The sequence below is a fragment of the Strix uralensis genome, chromosome 6 (genome assembly GCF_047716275.1).
Source record: "Strix uralensis isolate ZFMK-TIS-50842 chromosome 6, bStrUra1, whole genome shotgun sequence".
NCBI classification, from domain to species: Eukaryota; Metazoa; Chordata; class Aves; order Strigiformes; family Strigidae; genus Strix; species Strix uralensis.
In genome coordinates this window covers 33,147,812-33,168,800 of record NC_133977.1, presented here as the reverse complement: position 1 = coordinate 33,168,800, position 20,989 = coordinate 33,147,812, and the positions used below count along the sequence as shown (strand labels likewise).

The 20,989-nt window shown below is 41.5% G+C and overlaps 1 protein-coding gene across 1 annotated transcript in view; it reads right to left on the bottom strand.

Annotated features, from left to right (window-relative positions):
• PDIA5 (protein disulfide isomerase family A member 5) overlaps positions 1 to 20,989 on the bottom strand; it is a 103,444-nt gene that overhangs the window by 51,282 nt on the left and 31,173 nt on the right. The window contains exons 6-11 of the mRNA XM_074873602.1: positions 15,266 to 15,358; positions 13,946 to 14,006; positions 10,066 to 10,133; positions 5,398 to 5,489; positions 5,222 to 5,293; positions 593 to 729 (exon numbers count right to left, since the gene is read on the bottom strand). Coding sequence (XP_074729703.1) covers positions 593 to 729; positions 5,222 to 5,293; positions 5,398 to 5,489; positions 10,066 to 10,133; positions 13,946 to 14,006; positions 15,266 to 15,358 — 523 coding nt within the window. The remainder of the gene's footprint in view (positions 1 to 592; positions 730 to 5,221; positions 5,294 to 5,397; positions 5,490 to 10,065; positions 10,134 to 13,945; positions 14,007 to 15,265; positions 15,359 to 20,989) is intronic.

Genomic DNA, 20,989 nt, shown 5'->3' with positions numbered 1-20,989 from the left:
ACACATTCTCAGCCAAACAGTAAGTAGTATCACTACCAGCTCTGCATTGGTTTTCAAGAATCCTGGGGACCTTCTGACCTTTGATCATGTTTTGGCATACTTCAGCACAATACATAATGACCATCACCCCTTACATTGCCAGAGAACAGACTGTAGCAGAGGAGTGAATATGCTCAAAATGACACATCAGCAGCCATGAACAAGGACTCAGGAGCTCACAGTTCTTGATTTGAGTTGCTCAATCAACCAGAGTTCTGCTTTGAAAGCAAACAACACAGAAGACAAGCTGAAAATGGGAAATCATGCTGTAAAATTATGAGTCCTCAGACTATTTAAGTATCATTACTTACACTCTTCAGTTACGTTTTGACTCAGCCTACAAAGTGTCACTTCCAGCAGCACATCTCTGTGCTAAACTTGAAGTCAGCAACTTCACAAACATTTCATGCCTTGTGTATTTAACAACCATCACAAACAAGAACAGCCTGGACTTTGAGTTCATGGCTCTGTGAAACCTCCACAGAAAATTATCATTGGTTTTGTTAGCAAGCATTTGGCTCAGGGTACAGAATAGAAATAAAAACAAACTCACATGGTGCATGGAACATCACTAGCACAGATGAATGATCTTTTATAAACTTGTCGAAGTCATCATCAGTCAGGTGATAAACTACATTTTCTTCATCTGACCAGGGAATCTCCGGAGCCTGTGGTTGAGGTGCCTGTGGGCTACAAGACAAACAGACACAGCTTAAAGGTAGCTCTCTGGTGCTAAGCAGTCATTTTGGCAAGTTGGGCTGCAAGGAACCACTTTGTGCAGATGTCCATATACGTATGGCACACTAACCCTACTGAACAGCTTCCATAATTGTACCCATCCAGAACTCATAAGCACTGAAACTCACATAAAACTGGAGGAGGAATAAAAAAAATCCACAAGAAGCTCATGAGGACAGATCATCAATGGAAGGGGATGGAGCAAGGATGTAACCAGACTGCTTGGTTATTACTTTATAGAAATCAGATGCAATTTCTGTTACTCTTTTACCCTCCTCAGCAGGATGCTCCCTTGCTCACAGCATTCACACTTTGTAGTTCACAGGAGGCATTGCAAATGAAAGAAAAAAGTAGTGAGCAGAAACAGCCAATCTAACCAGTCACCTTGAATACTGACAGCATGATTAGGGCTGACAGAGAAAGAAGGAGGTGCGGTGTTGGTACCACGAGCTAGCTACACAGACTGTTTCCCAGGAATATACAGTCTACCCTGAACAACCCTGTGACTCGGGGAAACATCATTATGTCCTCACTTAGCAGTGGGCTCGTAGGCCTAATTCAGCAAAGCTACTCAACTGCATGCTTAACCTAAAAGATAAGTGACATGTTCTATCAACTTGACTATGATTGCACATGAGTTTAACCACCTTTGATGGATCAGACCCAGAGAAACTGCTCAAAGACACGGTGGCAAATCTGGAAACTGAACCCAAGCTCCTCTGAACCAGTTTAGTGCTCATCATCCCACTAAACAATTGTTCTTGGCTTTTTATTAATGTACATTAAAACAAGAATTTGGCAGATGTGAACTAAACTATGCTAATTGACATTTTAATTATTAAAGCAACGTTCACATAAAGGACACCCAAACATACGAACATTTGGAGCCAGACTTTGAAGCTATTTTATCCTTGCCAGTTGTAGTAATGAGTTCCAAATACCCCCCAAAATTCCCCAAATTCTTTGGCAAAGTACAGGTCTGGATGTGACCCCATCTCTCATGAAAGCAGATTTACTATTTTTGATTAAAATGTATTATTGTTAGCTGCCTGGAACAGGGAATGGCAAACTGATAACTCATTTATCCTGCCTTGCTCATTTCTAGGCTGAAAGCCTAGTTTGATAAAAAACAGCAGTAGAGAGATACACTGATTCAGATAGCAAATTCTGTTGATGTAAGCGATGGGTATGATCCAAGAATATTAAGCAATTCATGCAAAACTGTGATGCACACCTCTGCTGCTGCTTATATGATAAACGAACCAAGAAACAAACATTGGAGCTGCACTTGGCCAAGCAGCTGACAGAGAAGAGGCAGGTCCCCATCCACAAGAGTTTACTCTCTAAAAGCTTAGCAGACAATCAGTTTGCTTGTTGCCAAGCCTGTAAGAGAGCAATAATCTGCAGGTATCCTGGCAGAGTGAAGGCTTTCCAGAGAACACCATGACGCTTAATGAATTTGGAAGAGGAGTTGGGTTGAGTAGGCAGAGCATGATAAACATGGATACAGTGGCTACAAAGTACAGGGAGAATGCTGTGTTTAGCAGGGCCTGGCATGACCTATTTCAGTAAGGAATTAGTAAAGCAGGGCACAGGATGTTTATTCAAATTGCCCAATTTAAAATGCTGTGCATGCTAATAAGCCTACACAGGAGTTGGTAAGAAGCACCTCAAGGCCTGGAGGAAGCAACAAGCAAAATCTAAAATGTCATTTAAAACTGAGACAAGGCACATCCAACGCCTGAAGACCAAAAATAGGATGACAGAAGTCTGGAAGAGTTATCAAGAGCTAATTCAATTAAGAACAAGTTCTTTATTTAACTGAGTAGCTGGTGCTAAGGAAGGGCCCGAGAGGAGTCCATAAAAACAGCAAGACAAACTAAGCAGCTATTGAAGGCAGCAAAAAGCTGTCTGGCTTGCCTACCATCCAGGCCAATACAGCTGTATACCAGATTTAAAAAAATAATAAGAATTGTGGTATGTACAAGATAGCATCTCTCGTGTTAATAATGCTGTGTGTTGGAGTAAGGCTGTATGATGGTTTCTCTCTATTGCTTCATGAAAACATCTGAAACTCCATAAGATAGTAGCCAGTACCTATTAGGAAGATAAGAGAGGTTAAGTATCTGCAAGACTGATGCATTAGCACACTTCAGCATAAGAAAGAAGCACCTTCAATAAGTAGTAAAAGAAAAGGTGTCGGAGCCCTCCTAACTAGCAGCTCTTGTTCTGAGAGGAAAGAACACGGAAAACATTCTTTCAATAATTTAAATAATTCTCATCTTCATTAAGTTGTATCATGTCTTCCCCCAAAAAATTAGCACAGATCAACCACTTTCAGCACTTTACCAGTAACATTTAGAGGGAAAACACAGAGAATGGGGAGAGGGAAAAGAGCTGCTTTTCTGCAGTGTGTGCCTAGTGTCCACAAAAAATAGGTAATTCATATGGCTCAATGTCTGCTGGATTCTTTTGAAAATCTGTGACAACAGCACATGCATGCACGGTATATAAACACATTGGCTTTCCTCGCCATGGGCTGCCACGTACACGCTGGCACTGTTGTGCCCAGGCTCTGCCGAGCAACGTTGCGCATCAGAGCAACTTCCTGACATGATTTTAATGTTATACTACTCTGAAATATAGCCTATATACCCTGCAGCTGTCTATTTACACTCTTTGGCTTTCCTAAAGCCCTTGCCATACCATTTGACTACTTGTACTGCAGATTCCTCAGAGTAATATAATATTACACATGTAGCAGATTTACCCCATATATGGTTTTAATTACAATATCAATTACTGGCAAAATTCAAGTATGCATAATTTCTCAAAATGTTTTCCTTAAAAGTTGTACTTATACAAAACAGGGGCAAGAACACTACTGCTCAGATCATCTTTTGGGAAACTAATAAGCATGCGCTAACACTAAGTGAGGACAAACAGCTGTCTTTAGCTCTGGACTGCTTAAGTATCAGCCAAAGCCCACAGTGGCTTGTTAGCAGAGATTATCACTGGAAAGAGCTTGCAGCTGTTCTGCTTTGCCTCCAGTAGCTGTGTTCACTTGCTGTCACAGCACTAATATAAAGGCACTGCATATTACAGGGATTATCTGGATATTATGTGGGCAGACAGGGGAAAAAAACCCACCCCAAACATCTGGTAGCCAAGAGATAACCACTCACATGTGGTAGCCAAGAGATAACCACATCCTTGCAAAACTGAGAAGCATAATAAAGGGCAGGTGATGAAGTCATATATGTGCTCCAAGGGCTGATCATCTCCTCAGCATTGCTGGAGTTGCCATCTTGGTCATTGGTATCTGAAGGCTTAACAGACTAAATGAGCCTTAAAGACTGTGGTTAAATTCCTCCTCTTTGATCCACTGGGCAGTTCTCGCCTGCAGTGTTTTACCTCCTGACGCTAACAAGAACACTGCTGTCACTTTATTCCTGGGTTCCCAATCCTGAAGCACATAGCCTACCACTGCCCACCTGCAACCATTCACGTGTCCCCAGCATAGCCCCACTGGTACAGGAAAACAGTTTATTCTGAGTCAATTTTGCTAAGCCATATTATCACAATAGTTTGCGACCGTCTGTTCCTTCCCATGCATTCGTTTCCTTTTATTAGCTTCATTTCAAGATTAGTTCCATGGCTGCAGCAAACAGGGGAGGGTTACAACGATGACATAATGCCCAAAAGCAGGGGCTAACTGCTAACAGTATTCCTCCATCACCAGACTATCTCAACTCTCTCCAGTTGCTCTATCAGCTTCACTGACAATGTGCTGATTTACACCAGCTAAAGAGCAACTATACACATGCACACACACTTTCTGTCTCTCCCTCTCAACTGCTAGTCCCATAGGGTCATTCAGCCCCCAAAATATTTATGACTGCAAATAGCTCTCTTTAGGTAGAACAAGATGCTTTCAACACTACTTCATGTCATGACAGGAAAACACAGACTTTGTAAAAATGACTAGCAATCCGGGGTGCCTTGATCTCCAGTTTGTCTCTGCAAGACACTTCAAAGGCTCCAGCTAAAGGCTGAAGAACCAATGAGAACTCCACACTTGGTATATACATTTTTAATAAAAAACAAAAGTCAGACCTTTTTCAAGGTATTAAGTTCAGGCACCCAAGATCACTGGAAATTTAAGTTGGCATTTTTAATGAAGCTGAGATCTGTGTATCTACATTTATTGTGGTCCACAGTCTCCTATTACAGATGAAATGCAGTTGTGAAATGCAAGGCATGCATGCTAAAAACCAAACATTAGGCAATCTCTCTGTACTAGTTTAGCCAATCTCAGCAGGGTAGTTTTGTTTGCTCTTCTGAGCAGAGGGAATGAGGGAGAGATGGCTGTTCCTAAACCATTACATTCTGTAAATAATGAAGAGTACATAAAAGGTGGAGTGCATGAAGTTCAATGCCTTACTTTTTCAGCCACTCTGCTATATCTGCTGCAGTAGCACCATAGTTCTCAAAGTGGAACAGGAACTTTCCTTTCCTGTTAAAGCAACAAAACAAGGTTTAGTCCTTACCCTGGAAGATAAGAACATGCAATTACAGCTGAGTGCATGATTTCTAAAGTAGTAGCAAAACATAACTGACTCAAAATAGCAGATCGTAGGATATCCCCGAACATTGTATTCTTCCTTTATCCTTTCAAATTCAGAAGAGTAAACATTCATTCCCGCAAGAACCTGAAAAAACAGAGCATAATTGTATTGATTCTTTCAATACAGCAGGAACATTACAACTTTTTTTAAGAAGTTAAAACAACCAAGCTCTGGGCAGATCCTGATTTCATTCACATTGCTGTAAAGCAAGAGGATCTCTGTAAAAGGCAGTGAAATTTTTCTTATTGTGTGCAAGGGGAAACAGAGCAATATTTGAGTCTAGTCCACAGAAAGCACACACCTCCAACTTGTCACCTCCTCCTTGCTCTGGAAGTGTCTCTGTTTCTTTTTATTCACCCACTAACAGAAACACCTAAAGGGAATTCTCTCAATCGCACTACTTGTGCTCTTCTTTGCATATGTGGATTTTAAGCTACAAGCCTAACTAGATTTTTTTTCTTCTGCAAGTACATGGCTTAGTTTGCATCCAGACATTAGCTAAGACACAAGAAGTTCCATCATCTCTCCGATTTCCACTCCAGGAACAAATTTACAATCTCAGCTCATGTCCAGAAGCTCTAACCAATCAAGCACTGGCATTATCCCAGTTTAAAAATCCACTTACTGAATGGCAAGGGGTAATCAGCATTACTTTGATGTGAAAGCAAAATATGCCTATTTCCATGAGTCCAGGAAATACCACATAACGTTTATATGCTTTAAATATGTTGACTTACCTGACTGGTAGGGTAACATGAGAGTTAAGAATTAACCTTGTCCTACAGATATCAAGAGGGGCACAGAAGCATAGTAACTTTTCAGACTAGCAAGTCAGACAAAGCCTCTCCTTCCCTTTCCTTACCTGTATCCCAACCCATCCTCCACCTTGAAAGCCCTTCACCCTGAGGAGCTTCAGGCTCAGGGCTCCTGCAACTCATCCTGTACCCTGCCCAATTCTCTTCCAAAAATTTCTGACCTGAAAATTTGAAGATGGGACTGATTATGAGTTTCTGTGGGTGTGGGATTCATACAGAGGATGTTCTGCTATCAAAACTGCAACCAGGGAGTTGCTGAGATACCACTTCATGATTAACTTAGTTTAATGACATTGACGACTTAAATCATTTTAGCAGCAGGGTCTTAATCCAAACCCCTCTTCCTTCCCCCCTCCAAAACCAGGATTTTCTCCTTCCAGCTGAAATACTGCATCAGAATTTAATACCAGGTTCCTGACTGCTGCAAACTGCACAGACCAACAAAATGTCCTCAGAGCCAGCATGAAATAAATCTTAAAGCAGAAAATCCTCATTTGAAGGTCAACCTTTTCTAAGAATGTGTTGGAAAGTCACAAAAGATACTTTGTTTTCTCTCCCCTATCCTGGGAAAGGATAAAGGAAAGCTAACTGAGAAGAGTACAGAAATAGGGTTTATACTGGCTGGCCAAGTATCTTACTTTGAATTTTCCTTGTAGTTCCAACAACCAGATTGACTTAATTCATATGAGATTATCTAGATCCAGTTCTCCCCTTCCCTTATCCTCTATGTCACCACTTGAGGGTAGGTAAATTCAATAGGATCAAGACACAGTAGTTGTTTTATAAAGCAAGAACCAGGTTCATCAACTAATTCTCTCATAAACACCAGTCTACCAGATTTCACATTTGCCATGAACTTCCAGAGGATTTCCTAGGTTTTAAATGGGTGTTCCTGGCCATTTCAGATACTCTGCTACAATTTCACTGTGTCCACCCAGCCTGTGGCGACTGATATAAGTCAATAACTTAGATTCATTCTGGTGTTCATACATCGTATGAAGCATAATTAGCAAAAAGCTATGACAATGGGATTCATTTTTAATGACAAAAGTAACAGCTTTAGCTGGCCTATAATCACAGAATTATGTAATACCAGGCTGTCAGGGACCATCAAAATACACCTACTACCCAAAGTCAGGATCCTTCCTCTATACTTGAATTGCTCCTGCCAGATGTTTAGCTAATTTGCTTTTAGCAAATGACTGAATGACCCTGACTTCAATTTAAGTCCATTAACTCTTGTAATAGCCACAGCAGACACAAAGATCGGTTTACTCCTTTCACCTCTGCAGTGACATTTAACATATTTCAACACTTTATCTGCTCTCCACCAAGCTACCTATAACCTAAACTGACTCTGAACCTTTCCTAGCTAGCCACATCTTCTGGGCTTCTGACTATTCCTGTTCTACTGTGACCTCTCCCTTGCTTCACAGGTTTTGTTGATGGAATTGCTCCTAAATTGGTACCTCACACCACCACTTAAAGCCTGCCTAAAGTCAAGTTTAATGAACAGATTAAACAAAGGCTTCCTTTATTTGATATCTGAAATAAGTGTAGGAACTTTATGCTTCTGAAGTCTCTGTTCTCTCTGTTTTTACAAAAAAGACGAGCACCAAAGGAGGAAAGCGCTTAAGCATATGCTCAAGCTGGTCTTTACTGAGTAAAGCATTCTGGCATACTCATGAAGTCCATAAGCATGAAGGAGATGCTGAAGTGCTTTGCTGACCACCAGTTCCTCCCTGCACTGGGCCCATAGTGCATCGGTGACAGCCACTCACCAGAGTCCACCCTACCCACAAACCATGTGAATCTCTCATGCCGCTGATAAAATAAGCCTTCCTTTTCTGATTTGGAGCCCCTTTTTTCCTTCTGCACTGTGTATAATGGAATTGCAAGATCTAAACCAAATGTAACAGTGAAAATGTCACCCTGCCTTCCTCTCAGTAACAGTACTGGGACAAGAAATAACCAGTCCCAAGAGAACACAGCAACCAGCAACAGGTACAGTTCACGTTTTCATTTTTACAACTATTAAATAGGCAATACTGTACTTCATTTCATGATACATAATAGCAATAATCACTTTTGAGCCTGGCACATCCTGACAGCTAAGGACAGGTCACATTAAAAAGGCCAAAACTTCAGCTCATTCAAACCAATCATAAACTTTCCAGAAAAGTCTGATCTGGAGGTCAACATTGCTCTAAGATACCCCATGGATAATTTATGATGGGTACTGCGCAGTTAACTTAAAAATGGCAAAATGTGTACACATCCCACTCAGGAAGCTAATTAGGTCAAATTTAGACAAATAGACTGATTTTTGTCAAAGACATGGGTGGCAGTGGCACAAATGAACTTCCCTCTGAAGTGATCCTGCACTAAAAACACTCCAATGCAAAAAGCACCCCTGACCTGAGCTGCATCAAGCTCAGGTACTGCCAGGCTCAGAGCTGTGCCACAGCCCTGTCACTCAGCTGTGCAGATCTACAGAAACCATTTCTATGTGAGGAAGGAAATAATCAAACTAAAATAGATCTGGAGTTTAAATTCTTTGGTCTGAATTTAATAAAACGAGCTGCACATGGACAAGGAAGGGATAATTGCAGGAGAACACAGCACTCTGCAGCATGCCTCTTCTCTGGCACCACCTCTGTAGGTGACTCTTTATACTCCTAATTCCTGCCCACCCCACACCTTGCAGTGCACACACCGTGCAAGACAGGAGTGCCTTCCCAAAGACTGCAGTGCACACTCCACCGAGGGGAGATGGCATTAGAGTGCTGCCTGGGTAGACAAAAGCACTCTTGAAAATATCTTCAAGGGTTGTACTGTGTCCTAAATAAATCTGAACAACTCCCACTCATTTCAGCCCTAAGCAAACAAGGATTTAGAGAAAACACTTCTGAAAAACAACTAGTTGGGAGAACGTGGGGGAGTGTGACAGCACTTGGTGCTTATAAGCAGTAATGGCCAGAGCTGTCCTAGCAATGAACCACAGTGCTTCATCTTTTCCTCATCACATGCTGCCTCTCCCAAGGAAGCCTGTAAACTTGACAGTGAATGATCCAACAGGTAAGATCAGACCAAATCCAGCTAAAGCCATGAAACAACAATCCTATTTCTTTGTCACTCATGCATTATTGGTATCATATAAATTATACATTAGGCACATAATAAAACCTTAACTAGAGAATTGCCTTTGACTTGCTTGGAGAGATCAATACACCTTATTAGTACAAACAGGTAACTAAATTATTGTGACTGCTGTTGATGGATTTTATCACAGTCAAAACTTAATTTCTTTTCAATCTGGTATGAATGCTAACTTTGCTGACAGAGCTATAGTAAAAGTGTAAGATTTTATTAATGCTTATGCTTAGTGGCTAGGACACTGTGATTCTCCACTAAAGAAGTGGATTAATTATTACTGTAAGAGCATCCATCCCTGACTCTGCTATGAAACATCAGGCCAAAAAGCTGATCAAACCCATTATGGCAAACATTTCTTTATCTTTACCAAAATGAGCTCAAAAGGACTACCAACTCACAAATTAGAGGCCAAACATAAACCTACATAGTGTCAGAGATCATTTTTCCATGGCAATAACTACACTGGATCTAAAAGGCAAGTGAGTTAACACCTCATTCTCCAAAGTTTTAAAAAGAATAAAAACCAAGAGAGAATCCTGAAGGGATCTGGAACAGAGTCATTCATTTATGCTTTGTTTCAGCTTGCTTAAAAATTCCCCACTTCAATAAATATTTGTGGGTTTAAACACTCAAAAGAAAGTGTTAAAAGGATTTTTTAAATTTCATTAAAATCTTATCTTCTCACTTACATATTTACCCTTCAGTTCTGTGGCTGCCTGCTGATAAGATGGCATCATTCTCTTACAAACACCACACCCTGATAAAAAAAGAAATTGTGTAAGTAATATGCCAACAACTCTATTCAGCCTGTTGTACAAGATCTGTGTTCCAAAGCATATGAAACAACATGGTTTTATGTTAAAAAAATTAAAACAAAATTCTTTATGTACTTTACTAAATAATTATTAGATTATTAGTTTCTAAGGATGTTACTTCTTGTACATGCTGCTATTTTTGCACGTTTTTCATGCTATTCACTTTCATACTCATTTCTTATCCCAGTTTTGGAAAGAGTAACACCATCTTGCATTCCTCAGGCTCTGAGCTGAGCCCAGAGGGGAACATAAGATGAAACTCACATATCAAAAGTCAATGGAAGATGTCATGCTTGTGAACTCAAACAGCTTTGTGTATTTCTGGTCTTTAAGGGACAGGGGGAGGTAGTTCGGATTCATCCCAACTTAACAAGTCTTTTAAATTAATTTGAGAAGCATTTCCTAAACACATTAAACAGACATCAAAAGTTAAACAGTGCTCTGTTAATTGAGAAGACGTAACTCAGAAGAAGTAACAGCCCTTGTAAGATACAATAACTTCATGTGCTGAGGAAAAGACAAATGGTGAGTGAGGAAGACCACCAATGTATAGTTGGAGTGTGCTAAGAGCTGTTTGATGACACTCTGGAGCGCTAAGCAGATTAGCAGTATATCACCTTGTAAGCAGAAGGTTTCACACATGCCAAGTAAAATATGTGCATGCACATGGGCAGGAGTGCAGATGGCATGAAAGAAAAGAAGCTGCAGCCAAGCGCTCCAGATACTTATAGTGGAAACTCTTGGGTCCACCACAGGGCAGTAGTCAACATTTTTGTTCCCATGAAGAGACAAGAGTTTTGAAAATATCTTACAGAAAGGAGGAACAGATTTTACAGCCACAGGTTTAGGATCACATCAGCATGCCTGGGAGGAACATCCTTTAATCAGAGGAAAGAGTTCTTAGTTTTGTGGTCCTTCCACCTTTGATCTCTCTGCTCAAATTGCCAGTGAGGCTGTAAATTAGTGCTGGTCAAAATGATGATTTCTTGGTGAGCACGGACCACTCATTTGAGGCCCACTGAGGTCTTGCAGCTTCATCCAAACCACTGGACAGACATCAGAAGATATGAGTTGTTAACACCATCTTCTGAATCCTGTTTCTTTCTCTTCAGCAGCCTCAGGCCCCGAACTCACCCAGCCATTGATCTCCCTCTCTTCCCCTCTTCAACCCCCTACCGCTCCCTGGACTCCCTTCTGTAGCACAGGCACATACCAGCCTCCTCCACCCAGCCACCACCTCTATTGTCCTTCTGTTCCCAGCTCTGCTGATGCCTCAAACTTGTTGCTCCCAAACCCACTTCAGTAGAACCTCTCCTGCCCATGCATTTCTGGGTTATACTTACTGTTCAAGATGCTATCAAGCCACATATATCCCTATACAGGCATAAAAGGGTAACGTCAAAAAACTAATTTTTTTTCTGTTCTTTCTTGTATTTCATCTCAAAAGGGGCAGCTTAATTAAACACGTATTAGTTTCTCCACTAGTTGACACCTCCATTTTTAAAGCCCCATTTTCAATGATGTTATAACAGCTCCTTTTCATTGCCAAATCCAGACCATCTCCTGCAGGAGAGTTCTTTGACATAGTTAACTACAAATAAATCTGAATGCCTATAAGTATACCTAATTTTTCATATTTAGTGCTGTCTGACTTTATAATATAGGTCTGAAAGTATAGTGAATGGTCTCCAAATGGCAGGTAATATCTTCTAAGGAAAGCATGCCTTTGCTCTGAGTCATTTTACCCAGACCAAGCGTTCCTGAAATATTAAAGAAACTACATTTAAGTTTGCAGTTGCTTTCATCTCCCTCTGCACTGGTACGTAATGAAAGAGCCCATTTCCTATGAATCTGCCACAATGAATCTAAAGCCCCTGCTTGCAACAAACCAGAGAAATAATGCAGCTGTCTACCTCGCAGCTTCCCAGACAAAGCCTCTGATGTCCTCTCATGCCAAAGACCTCCCTGAGTCATCCCTTACAAGTAAAGAAAAGCAGAATTTCCTTTAGTGACCAGCCTTGATTTGCTGCTCCCAGTTATGAAAGGTAACACCTGTAAACCAGTAACTTCAGCTGTCCAAAGCCAGTATTTTAATGCAACTGCTGGATGTATTCTGTCTCCAGTAACAGGAGTAAGATAAATTGGACAAGAACCAAGTCAGGAGGTCTAGAGTGTTAAATAACAGATAAGGGAGTTAAGAATTATGAAATCAGAGGGGAGGAAAAAAACCTTACAAGTAGGCTTCCTTCACAGCAGTTTAGAAAGCAGCAAAAATATTACAGAACTGAACACTAGCAGGTGTTTTGCCACTTCAAAAGAAGAGAAACTGGAAGGAGGAGGGTTTCTGGGGGAATGGTTCAAAGAGAATGAAGGGTTAGATAAGGCACATTTCAGGAAGAGACTCGGTTGTGGAAAACAATTATTCACGATACAGGTAAACTGTGAAAGCACTCTGCAGCTGAACTCTCCCCCAAGGGGCGATTTACAGGGAGAGCAGGCATATCCTCTCCCGCTGACGCTAAGGCAGCAGCAGCAACTGGGAACATTCATGCGTCGTGCCAGGCCATGCAGGACCATCCTGCTGCAGAGTCTGAAGGCACGGAGCTGCAACTAATTTAATTAAAGGAAAAAACATTCTCTTAGTGATGCATCAAACTAAGTCTTGGGCAATTCTGGCCATCTTGACAGCACTCAGATGAGACTAAAAAGGTAGAATGGCATTGCAGACAGCAATAACAAGCAAAAATACACTGAGAAACACCTGATAATACTGCCATGGAACACAGTTTTAAAGGGAATCAGCCAGCAAGTTGCTAGTGGTGCCTAACATCAGTTTCCCTATCAAGGCAGCGCTGGGAGGCTTTTCTAGCTTAGGTCACACATTCATTCCTTTCTCATGGCTCCCATGCCTTCCATCTGAGGAACAACTCAGTGCAACACTATCCTGTTTTGAAGAGCTGGAAAGCCTCTCACATACCAGTCACCAGGAAACACAAAAAAGCAGTTGTAAATCTGCAAAATTAAGGTACAAGTGGCCAACGCAATGACAAGATAGCAGCAATACAAGGTCAAGATCACAAAAGAAATGCAATGACTCCAATGTGCTCTTCTCTTTCCTTCCTGTCCCCATCATGTAATCCCACTTGTATTCAAGCTATTCCTGACAATGCGGGTAGGAACACCCAGGGTGCCTCCTGGATGGAGCAGGAAAGATCCTCCTGCTCCTGACCACTGCACTGTTCCTCTCGGCCTGCAGTTAGGAAGAACAAATATATTGTTTTTTTTCAACTCCATGGTCTCCTCTGGAGATCTTCTGCTTGTGTGGAACCAGCTTGTCTTATGCTATGGCCCAAATTGCAAAAGTAAAAAGCATGTGCAATACCCATTTGCACTTACAGCTCTGTACAGGCTGGAGGGCTAGGCACGCTCAGACAGATGTATTTATGCACTCAGCATACAGTGTTTCTGTCTTGTACAACACAAATCTAGAAAGGACAATGGGTAAGGAAATTGCAGAAAACAGCTGCTTTAACAATGAGCAAGAGTCATCATCACAAGAGAAAGAGGCAAGACTAGGACACAAGCGATGGACAAGTAGGGGAAAACTGAGGACAAACAGGCAGAACAACACAAGGAGTTGAATGATAAAGGTGGAATAAGATGGTATTAGTGAAGCACAGGTGAGGCTTCTAGTCAGACTTGGACATCTCTCAGTGGAGAAGGGAGAGGTGACAGGACATGTTGGGTTACTTACATGGGGCATAGAACATCATCAGAAGGGGTCTGTCTTCCTTCTTCAGAAGCCTTCTCAGTTCCTAATGAATGAAACAAAGAAAATAAGAACAGACCTATAGCCAAGGACACCTCTTATTATTTGTGTTACAACTTCAAAAAATTAATATACGTATTCATAGAATACAGGCTCATTTATCTGAAGGAAGAAGGGTCATCTTTCTTAACAGACAAGACTTGAGTTTCTTTTCCTTACTCAATTTTAGCTTGAAAGAAGATGGCAAAATTTATTATAGATTCATATATCTGCTAAATATCCTAGACCACCATCTTCACTGTTGAGATGTGGAAGTTGCATGGCTTGGTTTATTCTCACTGCAGAATCTCTGACTGGAAACTTTTTCTTCCCTGACCCATCCAAAAGCCATACTCTAATTCAAAAAGTCAGACTCAATAATAAACAAAACAAGTTCCATTTCCAGACTATGAAGCCCAGTCAAAGCTATGAGAAGCCATGACAAAATATTTTTCAGTACCAGCATGATGGGAAACCAGATGAAGTTTTCAAATTGAATGCAACCCTTGCAAGGCTTGTAATAGACTAGAGGGTGAACATTAAAAATTAATCTTCCTACAAAAACTGTCAACTGTTTCTAATATTAAAAATGAAAGCTAGAAAATTGAAAAGGCCCTTTATGAAATACCAGCTAGAGTCCAATCAATTAAAGTTCTAAAAATCTAGAAAACTAATATGAAAGACCAAGCTGATTATATCACAGAGAATATAATGAGGTATCTGGTGACACTGGCTTTTTAAGGTAGTTTCATTGTGTTTGCTGCTTTCCCACTTCACACTGAGAGGATGGTTACTGTACAAGGTTAAAACACTCAAGATCTGGATCCTGTTCCTTCCTGCTTCAGACTTCCCGAGACAACCCCAGGCACAAGAGAACCCAAGGTTTAACAACAACCTGCAGTTGTAAGAGCAGTGTTTTACCTCCTACTTGCATACTGCAGTGACTGCATCTTGCAAATTGCTACACTTTTCTGAGACAAGCAGGTCTCTTCCACCACACCATCCACAATGTTTAGATACATGCTGTTTGGTTGGCAGACTAGTATCATGACCACATGTAGGGAAGAGGAAGGCGGGATGCAGGAGACTTTATAGTTATCATAATCCACAAACTTTGTCAAGTCACTTAAAATAGTTTGGTTGCTTTAAAATTCCCTTCCAAAGAGAGGAAATAGTGGTGCTTCATTAAGAGTTAGAACAAACATACGCACTCCCTTCATCCCATATATTTACAAAACATATAGATCATCTATGCAGCTAATGTACCTTTTCACTGTCAACATGCACAACATCTTTGGCTTCAGGATCCTCCTCCCACAGTGGAGCACCTTCTGGATCCTTGAGAAAGGCCACCATAGACTGTAATAAACACGGAAAAAAGCTTTAAAAGCAAAATTAATAGAAACCATGAGACATTCAACCTCAAATCCATGCTGCACGCAAACCCCATCCAATTAGTGCCTTTGCTTTTCTGCTCATATACTCATCTGCTCTAATGCGGATGAACACAAATTATTGCAGAACCAAGCAATACATGGGTGTGTACCTTCCTCATAACTGATATCCCAACTTACCAGTTCCCATTTCCACTATAAAACTGAGGAAAACAATGTGGAAGTATACCAGCACACAGACAGTGGCTTCAAGGATCCTTCAGAGAGTTCTTTCAATGTTACTAGATCTGCAATACTTTCACAGCTACTCCCTGGCTTAGCAGGAAAGATTTCTCTTTATGTAGAGGTCAGGTTCACATGCCCTTCACCAGATCTGAGTAACCTTTGAATCCAGTAGGACTAGTTGGAGGGCACACTGATACTTGCTGTGAGCAAAAGCAAGGAACTCCACACTTAAAGATCAAACTGCTTATTTGGTCAAAGGAAGAAAAATCCATCAATAGTTCTCTCTATGACCCATCTACCTAGAAACTGCGCTCAGTGGATTTTTAAGTAGGAGAGTAAGAAGTAAACATGACAAGAGAAGTGGGAAATACAAGACGCTATGATTCTGCAGCTCCCATATTCAACAAGCTGAGTACACATGCATGCATACTTCATAATTGCTGTACCCAACTGACAGGCAACCAACAATCCGTTTCAGCAGATGACAGATACTCTCTTTATCATAAGAAAATACTCTCCAATGGTTCTGATTTCAGCCTGAGGGAAACTCCAGCCCTCTGAAGTCATTGAGATGCTCTCCATGAATTCCAGCAGTCACACTGCCCCCCATTACGAGCTTTACATGGAAGCACAGGCTTGATCACTGTTATCCTCAGACGTGTGTGCTCTAGGAAACGTAATGCTTGGTATTCCGTGTTTATTCACCACTCAGATTGACCCCATTTCTTTCTCTGTGGCATTACTTGAGGTACATGTTCACTCCCAGACAGGATCATTGCCACACCAGTAATGTAGTGAGGTCCCTGAGGAGCTTCTGTCAATGTAAGAGTGAGTGGATGATGCTGCCACAGGACTAAGTAAACTTACCTGCAGTTGGAGCAAAGAAAACCTTCATTAAAGCCTTTTTCAGCCCATGGGATATTTTGCCAAAGCAGCTCATGACTGAAGAGCAGAGCTGAGTATACACTAACACACGCCAAGAATATCCATCTAAAAGCCTAGGTTTGTACTCCACCTTCTCAAGAGCAGGTTAGCAGCACACTTCGGGACACGTGCCGCTCAAACAGTCTCAGAGATGCTTTTGTCACCTCTCTGCCTTTGGTAGGTCTGCTCTGGTACAACATCCCAACAGCTTATCAACAGATAGTGGAGGTCAGCTCATTTTCCTGCATCTCAGTTGGTACTACAAGGCTCAAGAGGATTCAGAGCTTACAGCAGGATCCATTTATTGCATTTATGTTTCTGTCTTCTTGCACAGCTAATATTGAAGAGATTTGTCTTATCACAAGAGGCAGCATATATTAGTCACTAGACAGCAAGCAAAGCACTTAATGTACACAGTAAGAAGACCGAAGGGGTGAGGTTGTAGTGCTGGGACCACAAACACTTCAAGGAGAAGAAATTTGTTTTAATACAGCATTCGTAGCTAGCTCCTTTCTCTGATAAAAAAAATAAAATCAAGTAATTTATAATGGAGTTACAGTTGTAAAAAGCTCTAAAACTAGAGGCATTAACATCCCAAATGATGCCTAAGAAAACTTAGGGAAAGGAGAGAAGAGGACAAAACAGTGGAGATGTTCTACATTTAGGAAAGCTCCATAAAGTTCTGCTCACTCTCAGTCTGCACAGACCTCAACTATACACTGGAGGGAAGGAGAGAGGGGTCAACATTTTAAACAGCTAATGAGTACAATTGACTCTGCTAGTTTCAAGAATTCCTGCATGCCAAGTTCAGTCATGTAGAAACAGATGTGGCTAGAGGATGAGGGATTAAAGAGATTTAATTCATCCAGCCTCTCCCTCTCAGCCAAGTCAGAAAAAATTAGATGTGTAATGTCTTCTGGCAGGAGCAGGCAGTACCTTGCCTTGCACTCATTACTTCATGCAGTGAAGAGAACTTCCTGTGTGCCTTTAAATAGGAAAGACACCCCCCCACCTGCCACCAAAGCACAGCACTTTAACACAGAACAGCACTGGTCCCGAGGCTGCTGGGTTAGAGACCAGAGCAAGGTCTAGGCCACAACAACCCCCAGGTTGAAGAATCAGCTACGCTCCTGTCCTGCTATGACATGGTCAGGACCTGCTTTGACCCCACGGCACCAACAGAGCCACGCTGGGCTATAACCCACTGCCCAAATCCCTGCGACAGCTTTGAACCCTAAACATCAATTCAGCAGAATACAGGACATGGCTCCATCCAGCCTATGCTGCTAAAAGCAAACAAGTTTTAACAGCACAACAGCTGGCTATTGTATGTGGACCTAGGTTTTAACCTGAAAAAAAAAAATATATACATACACACACAGAAACACATTCCTGTACTTTTCACTCCTTTGAAATATAATGCAGTAGGGATGCTTATAAAGACTTCCCTTGATTTCACATACACATTCCTTACAATAGCAAACTGGGAAAGGATTCAGAATTTAGAACAAGACCAATTTATTGGGCTGGTCTATTCCCTTTGCTAGTACTGAACAGATCTGTACTCTAATGAGTTTTCTCCATTTTAGAAAGAGAGTAAAAATGTCCCTGTACTTTATCCTCCAGAAAAGGCTTCATCATGTAATAAACGCAGCCTGGATACTGGCCTTATGGCACTATTGAGGATTAGGACATGGTGTGGCTAAAGCAACATATGAACAGACGTATCAGTTAAGACCAAAGACTGATCTAAGCTTAGGTCTCCAACAGCAGCTGACTAGAGATACTTGGGGAAAAAATATACTAGTACCATTCTTACATAGCATACACTGGTACATGCTCAATTTCTGGCAAAAAGTAATTAAGTTTATGGACTCTGTACCAGCTGTTGTATTTGGACCTCTGTGCTTGCTAACTGTCAATAGATCTATCCTTTATGACTATCTAAAACTGTTTTTAAGACTCCTAAATTCTTGGCTTTCACAACAAGTAGCTATGATTTCCACAACTTTTTTTTTTAAACATTGCAGCTATTTGCTTCAAATCAGCCGTCCCAAAAATGCCACTGTTTGCATCCAAGTTCGGAGAAAAAAAAATAGGTAATCATTCCTTTTTTCAAGCTACTCACAGTGATACAAATATTTATCGTAATCTCCTCCAGTTGTCCTTTTTTCCAAGCCCAAGAATCTTCATGCAAATATTCAAGCCATCTGTGCCTCTGATCATCCTCACTGCTCTTCTGCAGTACTTCTACACCTTCCACTTGATGGGGCAACCAGAATCACATACAAGACACAAGATGAAGGAACCCAATGGACTCAAATGGTAGAATAATATTTAATAACATTTCCTCTTCCACACTCTGTTCATTTCCTAATAATTTGACTTTTAAATACTGTTAAGCACAGGGCCAATATTTTCAAGCCAACTGCTGTCCTGACTGGTAATCCAAAACCCATTACAACAGCCTGCATTCTCCAGCATAGCTGGAGCTGTGTCCTTTCCCTCCCTCTCTTGTTTATTACCCTGCAGGTTCCTAACTTTCATATTGACCAGCCACTCAGTATTGTGGGAACCTAAGCCCTTCTGCAAAGAGTTGGAAATATTTTTTAAAAACTATTCCTAATAATTTTGCATCACTGAACTTTGTTATGTTGCAGTCCACCTCCCTTAAACAGCTCAGATTCTAACACGGGTCTCAGCAGCTGGAGGTTCTGACAGCTAACTAACTTCCCCCCACTGTGAACACTGAGCTATCCTTTATTCTTCATTTTTTTAAACAGCAAACCCACAAGGGTATCTCTGCTAATTACATAAGGATTTAGTTACTTTAAGAAATGAAAAGCTTTTCTTAAAAACCTGAGTACACTATCAGCTGGATCAGCCACATCAATGAAATTGCAGATTACTTTAGAAGAATCCTTTTACAGTTCTTCAGAGCTGTGTCCATCATTCTCCAAAATGTCATACATATATTAATATGTCTACTGGATGCCTGGAAAGAAGATCCGAGTTTTATTGCCACAAGCTTGCTGAATGATGTGAAACAAATCCTTTAATCTCCCTGTTCTTTAGTGTGTCCACCTGTCCGTAAAATGAGTATGATACCCTACGTAATTGTGTTGTTCTGCTGCTCACTGTTTGTAATGTACTGGGAGATTCCTGACAAACACAGCTGAGAGAAAGACAGAAAGAAAGGTCACTGTCTCAAGAGAAGAAAATGGGGAGAAGTGGTACAGAGGGAGAAATACAGAAAATATTCAGGCAGCTGTGAGCAGTAGAACAAGTAAACACTCAGCCGAGTTATCTGACCACTGCCCAGTTCTGATGCACTGTCCAACCTGTACATCATTAGCAGCTGGCTTCACAGCAGCAGTTAAATTAAGAAAGACTACAGCTCCTAGAGCGAGCGACCTTCAAAATCCCTCTTCCACCCGCACTGGAATCCCAGATCTCTGTCTACAGGATGCTGCTTACTTCTTCCCAGAAGACAAGGCAAAAGGGAAGGGGGAAATGCTCATCACCAAACAGCAACTGAAGGACTAAATGGTATGGTTTCTGTTGTGCTGTGATTGCCTCTCAGCCCAACGCTCCCTGGGGCTCTGCAGGTGCTTTCCAGTTGATCCAATCTGTAAGGAAGCACTAATTCCTGGTTGCAGCACTTTATGGAGAGCAGGAAAGACATGTCTTGCATTGTTCAAACCACCCAAATCGAGGCAATTAACAAGTCTCCCTTGCCCCACCATGCACCAGGAGTGAAAAAAAAATTCACCAGGTGAATTTCCTCACGAAGTACAGAAGGAGCATCACGCACTTGCTGACTAAGCTGGGTAACCAACACTGCCCTTCCTAGTGCCAGGAAAGATTTCTACTGCAGGAGGCGGGAAGATATACAGTGCTACTCTCCCTACCTCAGGTGAATCCTGCAAGTGCAAACACCAAGTGCAGGCTGAATGTCACAGTTCCAAGCCAGTCCCCCCATCAGCTACCCCACAACAACTCTGGCTGTAAAAGGAAGGTCCAGATCAAGCATGCTTAGGAACAGCCACTCTGACAGACTCAGGTTCATGTAGCATCTCACACAGACTTTCCTCCATCCCAGGCTAAACCCCTGAACAAGCCAGAAAGGGGAAGTAAATGTAACGATGTCAGCCTGGGGTGGTGTCATGGAGCCCCCAGAAGACCAACAATGGTGCAGAGCCTGAGTTTGCTGGAGGAGGAAGAGAAATGGGAACTGGGCATTAGAGATAGACAGAAGACATTTCTGGAAACCAAGTGATTGCAGGGCTGCAGCCTCAAATGACAATACTCCCAGTGCTTCACCAGGGCTTTGCAGAGGAAGGCTGCACACTTTTAGCCTGCTTACTGTGCTTTTAGTCCACCATTTCCACAATCATGAAGATCTACACATTCATTTCACCTTTCATGTCTTCTTTCCTCCATTGCC